At 36.7% G+C, this 15,493-nt stretch overlaps 1 protein-coding gene across 7 annotated transcripts in view; it reads left to right on the top strand.

Moving 5' to 3' along the window:
• Window positions 1-14,410, top strand: part of capn10 (calpain 10) — a 42,169-nt gene extending 27,759 nt beyond the window's left edge. For 3 of the 7 annotated variants that reach the window (XM_060834719.1, XM_060834720.1, XM_060834718.1), the window contains exons 9-14: window positions 1,024-1,319; window positions 1,727-1,929; window positions 5,058-5,310; window positions 5,732-5,925; window positions 7,039-7,084; window positions 11,554-14,409. In XM_060834719.1, coding sequence (XP_060690702.1) covers window positions 1,024-1,319; window positions 1,727-1,929; window positions 5,058-5,310; window positions 5,732-5,925; window positions 7,039-7,084; window positions 11,554-11,583 — 1,022 coding nt within the window. In that variant the 3' untranslated portion in view covers window positions 11,584-14,409. Of the gene's footprint in view, window positions 1-1,023; window positions 1,320-1,726; window positions 1,930-5,057; window positions 5,311-5,731; window positions 5,926-7,038; window positions 7,085-11,553 lie in introns of all 7 variants that reach the window. The other 4 variants (XM_060834721.1, XM_060834723.1, XR_009645362.1 and 1 more) reach the window with 3 other exon arrangements.
• Window positions 14,411-15,493: the final 1,083 nt, after the last annotated feature.

Below are 15,493 nucleotides of genomic sequence, written 5' to 3'. Positions count from 1 at the left end.
ACTCATAAGTCAAAACAGTGGGGAGCCACGTGTCTGCCCTGTGACAGTAAACTCTTCCTCCTTCGCCCCCCCCCCCCCCCCCAACACACACACACACACAGCCACAGAGTGGTAACCTGCAACTTTTACCATCCCCATTGCCAGCTTTTGGAACTGCACCAGATTTGGCCAGTAGCCACCATAGTCCTAGCATCCTGGCTATTTAATTTAATCCAGTAATGCCATATAGACTTTGAGGAAAGAGTGAATTAAGAAACTGGGACGGTTGACTGACATTCATTTGTCCAATATCAACATCAAAACATATTATTTAGTCATTCTTCCATTTGCTGCTTGATTTTTTTTTATGCTTGCCTGCATATGTGAGTGTATTTCAGAAGTAAACCATTATATGCAAAATGCTTTGCACATTTTTAAGGAAGTGATTTTTGATTTAATATATAATGTAAACTAAATCCTTACATAAAATGCAAGTTCTCAATTTACTTATATTGTTTTCTGCATAAGTACTTTTTTTCCCAGAAGTTTGTGTTAGTGTTACGAAATTTTAAATCATCACCAAATAGTTAGTCATGCATTGTCTGTGTAGATACTATAATGCACTTTCTAAATGTCCATTGTTGTACTCAGCAATTGAGATCGCCAGTAGTGATGTCTGGTCAGCAGTGGCTGCTACTGAACAAACTACAGATCATTCTGCTATAACATGGATTTCATTAATGTGAAGTTGCTATAACAAGATTGAAGAATTGGGGGACGCAGTTTTTATAACATGAACTTTTAAAGCATGTATTGATTATAACATGATTCTAACTCCATTACTTTAAATGGTGCTGCTATTACGCAAATTTCTTATAATATGGGGTTGCACAAGAACAGAACCACTGCGTTACAGCAGAACAGACTGTATGTATTGTGTCATGATGAACCCAACTGGTAAAATTATGAAAGGTTTCTCTTTATTTGTTATGTAATGTGCAGGTAATAATGTTAGTATTTAGAATTTTTGCATTTATCGTTTAGGTAAAAGTTTGCGAAATACATTACAACTTTCAGGACAATGGGTTAAAGGTCTATCTGCAGGTGGTTGCCGCAACAACAGTAGTTTCTGTGCCAATCCTAAATTCTGGTTGAGAATTCTGGATCCAGGTGAAGTAGTTCTCACAATATTACAAAAAAAACATGATTCCAGCAACAGAAATGACCAGGCTTGTTGGTCAGAGAAAGCTGTTATGCATTGTCAAAATATTGAAGAAGACCTCACCACTGATGTCCGCCAACAGAAACGCTATCGAGCAATAGGACTACATGTATGGAAGGTACAGTTAGCTCAAATCAAATGGCTTAGGCAGGAATTAAATATTTAGTGTGTGTTGAAGTATAATAACATCAAGTCTATTAATTTGTTTCTATGTGTCATTTTACTTGCAATTGGAGTGAAAAACACCTCTGTACTTGAGAAAATATCTAAGACCCTAAACTTGTAATCTTGTAAATTGGAAATACTTGCATGTAGAATTTAGTCTTATGAATAGAAACATCTTCCATTACTTCCTGAAACTAGAAAAAAGTAAATCTGATCCAGTTAAAAGATGACCTTCAGATATGTAGTATGATGTTGTTTTGGGCCTTGATTATTACCTCTTTTTAAAAAAGAGAATGAATAATTCAGTTTAGATTTTGCCTTTAAACCAATCCACCTTCTGTTTCCTGTATGAAATTTTAGGTAGAGAAGAAACGATTTAATTTGCAGAAAACTGTTGCCAAAACACCAACCATTTCAACAGAATGCCATACATATGACAGGGAAGTGAAACTGCACTGTGATCTAACACCTGGCTACTATCTTGTCATCCCCAGTACATTCATGAAAGACGAAGATGGACATTTTCTACTACGTGCTTTTTCAACATCTAAAATATCATTGAGGTAAGGACTGTTGTATTTGTTTTGAGGTGCCCATCACCACCACCCTGCTTGTGATGTGAGTAGTTCACTTCCACCTGAGGAGTCTTAACGAGAAGAGGCTCATTTAAAAGATGTCATTTATTGCATGATAGTAATCTGGTACAAGTTACTTGAGTAAAATCTACCTTATTACTAAGACTGTCTACCTAACAAGGTCCTAAGCTGTTCTACCTTATCTTCACCGGAGTTTGCATGGCATCATCAGATTAAGTGGAGCATGATGCAGTCTGACTCCTTTCAGAATTATTACCTTCTGCAACAACTTCACCTACTAAGCATTTTTTTCCATGGTTAGCATTTTATGTATTCATGTGTATAAGCATATTTACCATTACTCCATCTACAAAGTTTCTGACTTCAAACATTCAGGCAATCTGGAGGTTTCATATTTCTTCTAGATTGCATTTCTTTTGGGCCTTAGAAGATTGGTTGGTCTTTTGCTTGAGAACTGTTGACTTTGATTCTGTTATTGGCCCTGTGTGATCTGTAAAGTCTCCTTATAGTGGAGAACCTTTTATCTCTTGCATGTCATTTACTCTGGATAGGTTTCTACTAAACCAGTTAGATAGTTTTATTACCTTCTTTGGGTGGACCCTTAATCTCCTGAATTTTATCACAGTGGATGTCTACCCTGCTAAATCAGTTAGTTGCCCCTTGACACTCCAAGGGACCTTAATTTCATGAGTTCTGAACATTGGGAGCAAATAGTCTGTGAAGCAAAGCTTTTTTTTAAAGTATCCTTGATTTCTGAGACAGACAATTTATTTTTGATCCTGTCCAGAATCTATGGATGTTGTTCATCCCACCTCAGTGTTAGTTCCCCTTGAACTGTATATGGATCACATTTAATCTGTTTATCCAAATCTTTATTCTCTATTCTGTGAATGAAATCAGTGTTGAAGAATGTAACTTGTAATTAGGTTAAATGTTCACCATCAGTAGTTGCCTTACTAGTGAACCATATTTCACACACTGAAATTCATATGTGGAATTAGGAAGTAAAAGACTTGAGATTTACAATGGTTTTATTTACAGTCATCACTTTATCCCTTTCCCTTTTTGACCTTTTGCTGTCTAAAAGTCAACAACTACTTGGGAAGAATTGATCACTTAAATAAAAAGCTGGAAGAACATTAACTTTTCTTACTCACCACTGGAGTTCATCTGTTTGAAACTTAAAATGACATACATTTGTCTCTAAGAAGCCAGTTGTGCTCTCATCCTCAGTTATGTTACTTGAGGATTATTGCTTTACTCTCTTTGTCTGATGGACTTTAAATTTACTTAGTAGCAATGCTTGCTTATTTTCCTTTTAAAGCTTTAAATTGTGTAACGTAGCAATGACATGTCTTAGTACTTACTGTTTACTAAGGGGTTTTTGCAGTCAAAAGGGAGCATTCCAATCTTCTGCAACCAAAATAGACATTTCCAGCTTTTTCACTAGCAAATAGAGATTTTCCTTTTTTTGGAGGCAGATTGGACAATTTTCCACCTATCACAACCTAATTAACAATGCCCACCCTTTTCCATGACTTACCCAAATCAAACCTGGTTGCCTTGATAAATTCTTCCCATCTGAACCACAACTTAATTTATGGATCTTCTGCTCTTCAGGAGCACCAATAGTGTCTTACTGATTTTGTTTATTAGACTCTCTGCTTAAGCTTTTAAATTGCCCTTTTGTAATCTCAATTCTGGCTTTGCAATGTCTCCGGGGCTGTGACCTCAGTTTAAATTACTTCTGTTGCCCTGGATTTGCTTATTGTAGCTAAGGCCTGTGATGGGCACTAGTTATAGCAGCAACATTCACAGAGTTGAAAGTACTCCCTTTTTTTGTCTTCTAGCTTTCTCAGTCCAATCTGCACCATTAAGTTAAAGTTGTCTCCTTGCCCATCAGGAATTTTTAACTTTACATATGAATCTCTGATGCCTGTTTTATTCTTAGTTGAAACTCTAATCAGGACTGCTACAGATTGTCACTTCCCAGTGAAATCTGAACTGCTAGGTGTGATGAGCTTTCAATTCAACCTTGCTTCTGCACCTCCTCCCATGGCTCAAGTAAAAGACTGTTTCTCCAGAAGTTTCACAGTTCAGCTGCTAACCGACTATGAGTAGTTTCTTAAAAATGTACATGTTTAAATCTGCAAACATCCAGTACTTTTATTCATTCAAAAGGATAGAGGTTTCACTCGCTGGATCAGCATTTATTGCCCATCCCAAGCTGCCCTTGAGTAGGTGATGGTGAGCTGCCTTCTTAACTGCTACAGTCCATAGCCTGTTGGGTGTACTGCTCCTGGGTTGACTAGAATTCTTACTTATTTTCCCTTGTTACATTAAGTATTGATGCTGACCACTCACCTGTTGCATTGGCAGCTGTTCGAGCACGTGATAGGAGTCGTGTACTGCTACCAAGTCATAACAAGAAGAAGCTGTTAGTACCAAGCAATAAGCTACATCTTGTTTAAGAGGTGCAAGTTATATTAGTAATATAGATATTGGTGCTAATATTTTTGGGAGCGCTAGGATGTAGGTCTTCACTCTAAGATCCTAAGCTGTTCTCCCATATGCCCACTCAAGGCTGCATGACATCAAGTTAGATGGAGTTTGCAGTCTCTAGCATAACCCTTTCAAAACTATTGGCTTGGACAACATGAACAGAGCGAATCTGACTTGAAGATGTGAAATAAATGAGGTCAAGAAATTGCTTTTGAGTAAATTTCAGAAACATAAATGCACAAAGATGAGGAATCTAATTTAGCACTAGAAAATTTTAGGGATTAATGCTGTTTTATTGGAATTAGTGTGCAAAATTTATCAAGCATTTTAATAGCTCCATTTAGTATAGTTAATGAGAAACAAGTATGACCTTAGCTTTCACAAGTTTCAACAGACTGTTATGCTGCAGCACACAATGGTTAAATGCTTCTATAAGTGACTATTTAAATAAGATCTTTTAAAATAAAATATTAAAATCAATATAGGATTTGTAATTAATCCAGTCACTTTCCTCCTTTAATGTTTTGCGCCAAGTATTATGAAACATTGTTCATGATGGATTCTATAAATATTAAATATTCTTATGCCCTCAGTGTAGTGAAAGCAACTCATCCATTTACACAGTTGGAGGAAAATTCTGAAGGGGAATGGGAGATAATGCAGTTTACAGATTCATGGATCAATGGAAAAAGTGCAGGTGGAAGCAGGAACTTTCCAACATACAGTACTAATCCACATTTGCCATTCTCAATCCTCTCTGAAACTGGTATCGGCAATGTTCGGATCACTCTGTGCCAGGAAAGTGTTGATGGACAGTTCCTTCCAATAGGATTCCATATTTATCAGGTAATCTAAAGTGTTTAGTGATGCTGAAAATCTCTGAATAAGAGTCTTGGTCCTGAATTGGAGTACTTTTGGTTGACCTGGATTGAAAATGTTGAATTTGAAATGTACCAAATCATTCAACTCTAAGTGCTAACTGGTGAATTTTCTAACAGGAGCAATAATCTAAAGTCATAAACTAAAAACCAACTAACTGGTAAGACCAGAATTTACAATGGAAGTACAAAGGTCCAGTAACTCATAACGACAACTTGCAGCATTATCACTTATTTCCAATAGAATTATGTACCACTGATCCCCATCACGGTGATGGTATCTTGATAGCTAGGGAAGAATTCATCTCTGCTCTCTCTGTTCTAAGAAGCTGTACCTTACTGAATTCTTGAACTTAACTATTCATGGATATTTTACTTGTTTCACACAGGTACATGGTAAAAATTTGAATCAGGCATCCCCCCAACTTCTAGAGCCTGTGGTGGCTTGTGTGCCTCATCGTTACATACAAGAAATGACTCAACTTTGCACTCTCCCAACAGGAAATTATGAGATCATTCCTTCTACATACCTGCCCAACAGTGAGGCACAATTTACAGTCACTGTAGAAACCAAAATAGACAGGTGGGGAAAGAGCTACTTATTAACTTTATTAGATACAAATTTTTTGATTTGATTTGCAGTGTCATTAACTGATCAGTTTTTGGTTTCTGACAAGCACAATCTAAAACAAGTGTACCCAAGTGCCTTAAAGCCTTGTTTTAGATTGAAATACATATTTTAATAAATGTTACAAAAATACCATTAAAATGTAACAACACTATATAAATTTATGATTGGCAATTACATTTCTTTGTATTTTCTTTCATTGTTGACACAATTTGTTAATTATAATCAGTGCTGTTGATTGTCAGTGGGTTAACAAGATTCAAACATTGAATTTTGGGTTCTACTAGACATAGTGCCATCTATTTGAGGATATTTAATATTTTAGGAAGATAAGGAAAAACCATTGGGATAGTTCATTGCACTAGTAAAAATGATATTGGTTTGTAAGATGAAGATATAGATATAGCATCACTTTGGGTGGCAATAATAAATACTAAGTAAAGAAGTCACTGGTAGGAGTTAATTATAGACAGACATTCTCCACTGCTCCCCATCTCCATTGGTTATCGTCGTACAAAGTGTGAATCAACAAATAACATGGTTATAGAAAGGTTCTGCAATAATGGTGCGTAATTTTAATCATTATATAGTTTGAACAAATCAAATTGGCAAAGTTTGCCTTGAGAATGAATATATCGCATATATTTGGGAGAATTTTAGACCAATGAACTGGAATGAGCAAGGGAACAGGTTACTTTAGATATTGTAATAATGAAATTGAATTTATTAATGTCACAGTACAGGATCTTCCAGTATTCATAACACATATCACATCAGTTTCAGAATGAGGAACATGGGTCTGAAACTAGTTTTTTTTAAACTTAAATAAAGAGAATTGCAGTTTGCTAAAAGAATCTTACCCCTTACGAAAGATATTAAGGAAATAATTCATAATGTGGAACAAATACGTATTTAATTGACTAAGGAAGGCTGAGAAAGATTTGCTGGTGGGGTTAATTTAAAATCAGTGCATACGTTATTAAATCTTTATTTGAATCATATCAGTATATGAAAGAACATTAAAGAACAAATGATCCCACATTAAATAATGTTTGTTGTTCTATTTAGGAAGCCATTCCAGTCTCAGGAGAACTTAGGACAAACAATCAATGAGGTAATGATAAATCTTTTCTTAAGCCAAATATACATATTAGGGAAGGTGTAAAAGTGTGAAGGTTGCCGAACTACATTTTGGACTTGACCAGGCCAATATCTGACATAGCTTTCCAATAGTAGTTTTGCTCCTGATAAATTTCTGCATTGGCAATCTGGGAAGTAAAATTGTGCTCTAACAAAGCGCTCATTATGGTAAAAGAAAATTAATAGAACACAGACCAGTGGTTGTTCATTTAAACTTAACAGAAAGCACGTACTTCAATGTATGCTGGTCCACAGTGTCCCTGTTCAACGAAATCACATGTTAATTAAAAGTATTCATTAGCATGAAGGTACTGCAAATGTTGGAGAGTCAGAGTGGATAGAGAATTGAGCTAGAAAAAGCACAGCAGCAAAGAAGAGGGAAATCAATATTTCGGGTCAGAATCTTTCATCAGGATGAAAGGCTCCGACCTGAAATGTCCACTCCCCTTCTCCTCTGATGCTGTTTGACCTGTTGTGCTTTTTCCAGCTCCACTCTCTTTCCACCCTTCAGTATCATGAACCTATGTTATCATTAAATGCTATAGAGAAATAACTAAAGCCAGACTCCTATATTGCAGATCATTCATTGAAGGCTAGGTTTGTGCAATTCATTTATGTTACACAGTCAGGTCTTATTATTTTGATAAACTGTTGATCATAATTCTGTTGGGTTTTAAATTAATAACTTTTTCTTCCCCAGTGTGACTTACCTCAAATTAAAACCACAAATATTGTTCAAAACTCATTTTCAACATGTAAAATTGAAGAAAAATGGTTAGAAAAACAAAATTCTCATCTATATTTTGACATGGGTAGTTGAAATGAAAACCAAGAGCTAGCTTTGATTTTGATGCCACTTTTCCCAAATTCCATGTGTTTGCCTGTGCTGGTAATAACACACTTCCACCTGAAGGGCTCACTGTAGCTCAAAATTTTAATTTAGTCAAAATCTTCACAACACAGTTTGCATTTTGTTCAAATAGAATATGTTGTATATGCTTCTTGCTTTAGTTTCAATTTTCTCATGAGATTAGACTTGAAATTACTATCTAAGTTGCATGGTTTAAAATTGTTTTTGACCAGTTTCTGTTTCACAACCATATAGTAACTTGCATTTGTACTGCACCTATAAGAGTAAAACATCTCAGACATTTCACGGGAGCAATTATCAAACAGAATTTGACACCAAGCCACATAAGTAGATATTTGCACTGGTGAACAATGATTTGATGAAAGGAATGATTTTGAGGACTGTGATCCATGACAGCAGGAAAGTGGACTGGTGAGTGTGTGGGTAGGAGCAGCAGAATTTTGGATAACCTAGAATTGAAGAGGGTAAAAGGTGGCTTTTAAGCAGTTGAATCTAGAAAAGGAGGTGAAGTTTTCCTGCAGCAGATGAACTGAAAATAGTAGTAAGAACAACCTCAGTTATCCGAATGTCAATTATCCAAACAAGATCTCAAAAGGTACCATAAAAACGTTATCAGTTATCTGAACAAAATACTCCCCACCTGTCTCATTTGGATAATCGAGGTTGTTTTGAGATATTATAGGGGTGAAGTAAAATACTGCAATGAGAGTCTATCGGACCAGAAGCTGAGCTTAGCATCTTACAAGTTACTATGGTTGCAAATAGTCTGACGCAGCCACAGGTGGCGGCCAGGGACAGACATGGAATCAGTGGTTATAGAACAGAACTTGTGATGGGGTAGAAGATAATGAATTAGGTTTTCCCAGTACTAAAGGGAATTTAATCTCAACCAATACTGGACGGGAAAAAGCAGAGATGGTGAAGGGGTTGAGGCAGTTGGGAATGAGGTAGAACGGCTGTCATCAGCAGAGATGTGAACTCTGATATGCTTGAGTGGTGAGAAAGAGAGGGTGCCAAGATAGATTCATGGAGCATTCCAGTGGTAATGGTGCAAAAGCTGTTTCATGCGATTCTTTGGCTGTGTCAATGGATAGGAATAGAACCAAGAGAGTGTAGTTCCACCCTTGTTGTTAGTAGAATTATGGTATTAGGACAGAATGGTGTGGTCAACAATATCAAAAGTTTCAAAGAGGTTGAGATAGAGAAGGAGAAGGAGCAATAATTTATCAATCTCCTGAATTGGGGGAAGGTGTCAAATGCTGAAGGACTGGAGAGGAGGCCTAAGATGGTATAGGACTTAAAAGGATTCAGGGTTTGTTTTGTTTCTGAAGAATAAATTGATAATAGAGAGGCAGATGGTACCTATAGAGAGGGGGCAGTCAACAAAATATTAAACCGGCATACAGAGTGAGTTTCTCTGAAAGTGCTGTTCTTCTTGGACATTTGCTTGAGATTGAGGTACATCTGCTTCCACTCTTTCAGTGGATGCTGGGATGGCATATAAGTTGGGCATTGTTTGTGTGTCTCCTCAAGTGCATAAGAGGCCCAGCCATGGAGGCTGGCTGCACAGGGGCCTGGATTTGACATGACCTGTTCAGTAAGGACCATTCTCAATGTGGCAGTTAGGAGTCTGCCATTTGACATAAGGGTTTGTCACAAGTCGTTTAACTTTGTTTTAAATGCAGTACTGGACTCCTATGTTTGTGTGCTCACATGAGCTTGAGATTGGAGTGGAAAAAAATCTACTTAACTTTGGATCAATTAATTTTAAAAAGTGGAATACTAGCTGCTCATCCTCCACAATAATTTTAATCGCATTGAAGAATTCTCACCAACAATGGTACTGATTTATAAAAAAAAAGATTCCTTCATGGGAAATGGGTATCACTAGCGAGGCCAGTATTTCTCGTCTATTCCTAGTTGCTCTTCACTGTTTAATTATTTCAGTGTGAAATAAAAATCAGGGCTTAGGTAAGTGTGAAGTACTGCATTTTGGAAAGGCATATTAGGGCAGGTCTTCGGGGGTGTACTGAACTAAGGGACCTCGGAATGCAGGTTCATAGTTCCTTGAAAGTGGAGTTGTAGGTGGACAGGATAGTGAAAGCGGCGTTTGGTATGCTTGCCTTTATTGCACAGTGTATTGAATTATAGGAGTTGTGAGGTCATGTTGCGGCTGTACAGGACATTGGTTAGGCCACTTTTTTGGAATATTGGATGCAACTCTTACATGAAAGATGTTGTGAAACTTGAAAGGTTTCAGAAAAGATTTACAAGGATTTTTGCCAGGATTTGGAAGATTTGAGCTATAGGGAAAGGCTGAATAAGCTGATTTCCCTGGACCACCTGAGGCTGAGGGAGTACTTTATAGAGGTTTATAAATTATGAGGGGCACAAATAGGGTAAATAGCCAAAGTCTTTTCCCTGGAGTGGGGGAGTCCAAAATCAGAGGGCACATGTGAAAGGGGAAAGACTAAAAGGGACCTACAGGGCAAAGAGGGTGGTACATGTAAGGAATGAGCTGCCAGAAGTAGTGGTGGAGATTGGTACAATTACAACATTTAAAAGGCATGAATAGGAAGGGTTTGGAGGGATATGTGCCAAATGGGATTAGATTTAATTGAGATATCTGGTCGGCAGGAATGAGTTGGATTGAAGGGTCTGTTTCCATGCTGTACATCTCTATGACTATGTAATTAAGTCTGAAGTTGAAATATTGAAAGTAAGCTGTGAAAAAAAATTAATAATCTGTTTGTCCAATTGTAATTACAATTTAGAACACCATTGAAAAACTCAGAAAAACTCATTCACTTTATTAATGGCTGAAACGTTTTATGCATGATTCTCATGTTAAAGTTCACATCAAATAATTTATTTACTGCTGATTGAGTTTATAAACATTGCAGTGGTAAATTCTCAGATGGTGTGGGCTATCATTGACTACAGCTTCCAAATTTCTACGTTTAGCTGTACATGTATGAATGTCAGAAGTTGCTGTCAGAATTACACAAATTAGTTCCTGATTAAAATCCATTCCATCACTCTCATATAGTTGAAAACTTGTTATAAATCTGACTAGTAGAAGAGATACGATCAAAGTAAAGCTGTTAATCTCTCAACACAACAACTATGATTCATTTGGGGTGGCAGAGGTGTAGTTAGGGGAGAAATATATTTACTTATGAACTGAGTTCAGCAGAATATTTATTTCCTCAGGTAAAACTTTTTAAATCAAGGGAAGGAATTATGTCTGAAAGAAAATGAAGAGCTAACAGTACTTCTCTAAAAATATTAGTTTTGTTCACATTATTAATATACATTTTTAAACATGATATGTTTTTGCACATTTTAATCACTTGGATATAACAAATTCAAGTTTGAAATGAAGTGGCACTGTATTTTATAGTTGGATTATTTTTACATTTGCAGGTGTCCAAAGATTAAAATTCATCATGTTATTGCTTGCATACCTGTTTAGTATCTCAAGTTATATTTTTAATACTATAGCACCATGTAATATTACTGAACATGATTACAAATTATTAGTAGCAATAACTCTCTCTCCTTTCATTAAGGTCTCTTATACCTCAGTAATGCAAAGGTAAGAAACCAACACCAAATTCTTCACAAATGCCTGCTTGAAAACAGTAGGAAAATATAATCAGAAGAGAGTCAATCTGTAAACATTCACTCGACAATTTGCACATCACAAAGCCTGACCCTCGTGGCACTAATAAAATGTGACAGGGCTCGTCATTGTAAATAAGCAATTCTGCTTAAAGCTGACTGGCGATGTGCTTGATGTACAGGAGCAAGAACAAAAGCTGCCTCAGAACTGGACGCTACTTCAAAGAGTCAGCATCTCTGCACACAGTAACGGACAAAGAGCCAATCAATCTCCTGCTGCTTTGATGTTATTGAAGGCAATGAGAATGACATTTAAATTCAGTTTGTACTTTCAATACACCATATTACACAGTTCACTGAATTGTAAAGGTCTGATTCTGTTCCACTTATGTTGTGACCTCCTGATGGCTGCATTTTTCATAATTTTAAAACAAAACTGGAACTTGGGTTACTGTTCACTGATGTCATTGTTTTTCTCCTAATTTGTCTGACGTCAGAATAATAGTGCAGAACATTAACCGAAGGGATGCAGTTTCTTTCAGTGCGTAAACTGCTGCATGTTACTTTTTTTGCTTCGAGGAAATTCTGAGTTGTGATTAGTGATAGTAGCGTAGACTAGTAATCCAGAGCCCAGTCTAATATTCTTATGACATGGGTTCATATCTCTCCATGGCAGATGGTGAAATTTGATTTCATATAAAACAAAATGATTGTCAAAAATACATTTGATTCACTAATGTCCTTTAGTAAGGAAATGCTACAATCCTTACCAGGTCAGGCCTATGTGTGATTCCAGACCAACAATAATATGGTGGACTCTTAACTGCTCTATGGGTAATTAGGGATGATAACAAATGCTGAGCTACTGAGTAACAATCACAGCCTATGGATAAAAGTGTTCACTCACTGTGATGCTTTTATTTTAGTATTGACCACATAGTACAAATATTTGGGTTCTACAAAATATTGGACATGTGACTTCCTGCACATTAGATATACTGTTTCAGATTTAGTACTTGAAAAAATTACCTAAACTATTTGTCCATTAAAACAATTTGCAGTATTATCAGCTTATACACATTTCATTCACTGGTATTGTTGCAGTTTCCCTACTCTGGCCAAACTGATTCCTGAGAAGGCAGGACTGAGCATGTAGATTAGATTAGTGTGGAAACAGGCCCTTTGGCCCAACAAATCCACACCGACCCGCCGAAGCACAACCCACCCAGACCCATTTCCCTACATTTATCCTTTCACCTAACACTACGGGCAATTTAGCATGGCCAATTTACCTAACCTGCACATTTTTGGACTGTGGGAGGAAACCGGAGCAAATTCACACAGACACAGGGAGAATGTGCAAACTCCACACACAGTCGCCTGAGGCGGGAATTGAACCCGGGTCTCTGGCGCTGACAGGCAACAGTGCTAACCACTGTGGCACCGTGCTGCCCCTAATTCTAGCTTGTACTCGCTAGAATTTAGAAGAATAAGGCAGGGGGAGTCTTAGAAACATATAAAAACCTGATGGGACTGGACAGGCTAGATGCGGGAAGAACGTTCCTGACCCCCAAAACTAGGGTTAAGCTTGATGATTGAGTTGTGGAAGAATTTCCTAACTCAGTCGTGAACTTGTGGAATTCTTTCTGACAAGCAGCATTTGGGGCCATTTCAATAGATATATTCAAGAGGGATATGGACGTTGCCATTGCAGGCAAAGGGATCAAGGGGCATGGAGAGCAAGTGGGAAAGGGATACTGAAATTATAATCATGTCTGATCATGTATTGGATGTTAGTACAGGCTCAAAGGGCTGAATGGCATACTCCACCTATTTTCTATGTTTCTGTGATTTTAAATGTCTTCCCTAAGTTAGTGTTGTGGTATACTTTCAAATCATTGTAGAGTCATACAATAGCATGGTGACCCTGTCAGCAAGATTTCTGTTAAAATTAGAAATTTCCTGTGAATAATAAGTGCACTTCGAGTGCTGGTCTGTGCAGGTTACAATGCCCAACTATTAACCACTGGCTTAAATTTTATTCTTCAACATATTTCAGCTTGCAAGTTTTCATCTATTAGTGAATGTAAGGAAAAATGTGGGTCAGAGAGCACAGAAGTGAAAATGCCACGTAGTGTGTTCTTCCCTGAATCACTAATATTGGAATTCTAATAAGATATTAGAAATATCATAATATAAAGTTCTCTAGATTTAGTACTGGTCAGGTATCTTTTATCTGAAAACCTTGGGACCAACTGTTTTTCAGACAAAGGATATTTTTATTTTTGAATATAAGGTTTAAATAGATTTGCACAGTTTTGATCACTTGTTCTAACTCAGCAAATAGGGTTAAAGTAAAATCTCAAATGTTTGGGATCTGTTGAATTCTGCTAATTGTGTTAGGAAATTTTTGTCACCTTGCTTAATGAAACAGTTAAATAATGGTTATTACCTCCTGTGATGACTGCATCTAACTATTATCTAGGTCTGTTCAGGACCTTGGGCGGGGGAGGGGGAACTTTGTTTAACCCAAATGGACCTAAAAGTAAAGCTTATCTCCCCCAAAGGACCCCAACTCACCTTGTCAACAGTCCATTCAGATCCTCTTTCTTTTCAGTTTTCAGATAACAAGTAAAAATCTAGTCTATTTTAGACCTTTAAAACTAATTTATATTGTTTATATTGTTATTCTAATTAATGATATATTCTCACTGCCTGATTAAATGCTTTTCTCTTAAAATAAACTGAATTATAAATTAATGCATAATTTAAGATTATTCTCACATTTGTAATTTGAGCGTATTTATATTAAACTTCCAGAATACAGAATTTTTGTGAATAAACGTATAAAATGAATGGCATTGAACACAAAGGATTTGATCATATGATTATAACCAAATACTGCATATTTTGTACTTTTTTGCTTTTAATGTCATCAGGTACCTTGTCCCATTACTGACCTCTTTATTCACTTACACAAGTTAAATCCACACTCAATCTTTTTGTGATCTCCTCCAACTTTCTCCCATTCTGTTTACTGTTCATTTTTTATATATCTACCATTCCTTTTATGTCACCAATGATACAAGTATTCTGCCAAATAGGTTCTACCTTAAATTCTTTGCAAACCTTGTGAATCCAGTTCTCCTGGTAAAGAATTGAGAGACCATTTATGTGAATGGAGTTAAGATATAGATCAGCATGCTCTTTATTCAAAAGGAGAAGGTGAGAAGAGCTGAATATTATACTCCTTGTTCATCCTTTCAAGTTGATTGGAATTAAAATTACTGAAAATCTGTTTGTGAACCTGCATTAGTTCACACCTCCTTTCCCAGCCCAGCATGTTAACGGAGAGGTATTTTTACACAGCTTTTAAATTAAACATTTCATACAAGTAAAAGCGTTCTCAGCATAAGAATTTGGGAATATTGGGCTTGTTCACAATGATTCCACACAGCAAATTAAATCTGTGCCCCCAAGATGCTTCAAAAGAGCACCACGAAACCAAATCTGATTCAGAACCAACAATGCAGCAATTAAATCACATGACCACAACCTTGATCAAAGGAGTAGGTTTAGGGCATATTCTTAAGGTTGGAAAGAGAAGTGTATTGCAGAGGTAAGAAGCATAGCAATTGATGGCAAGAGCACCAATAATAAAACAATTAAAAATGCTAGGTGGAAAAAGATTACAAAGAAATGAAACTGTGTGCCCATGGAGTGATTAGAAACAAGATGTTACTTGTTGAGGAGCCAGTGAATGTCAGCTAACATGGATGATAAGTGAACAGGACTTGGAATTAAGATATAGATTGATGAAGTTTGGATGAGTTCATGTTTATGGAGGTTAGAAAGTGAAACATCAGTCAGCTGTGCATTGGATCAGTT

The sequence above is a fragment of the Hemiscyllium ocellatum genome, chromosome 13 (genome assembly GCF_020745735.1).
Source record: "Hemiscyllium ocellatum isolate sHemOce1 chromosome 13, sHemOce1.pat.X.cur, whole genome shotgun sequence".
Lineage (NCBI taxonomy): Eukaryota > Metazoa > Chordata > Chondrichthyes > Orectolobiformes > Hemiscylliidae > Hemiscyllium > Hemiscyllium ocellatum.
Note: the sequence above shows the minus strand (reverse complement) of the source record. Positions and strands in the feature narration are given on the sequence as shown.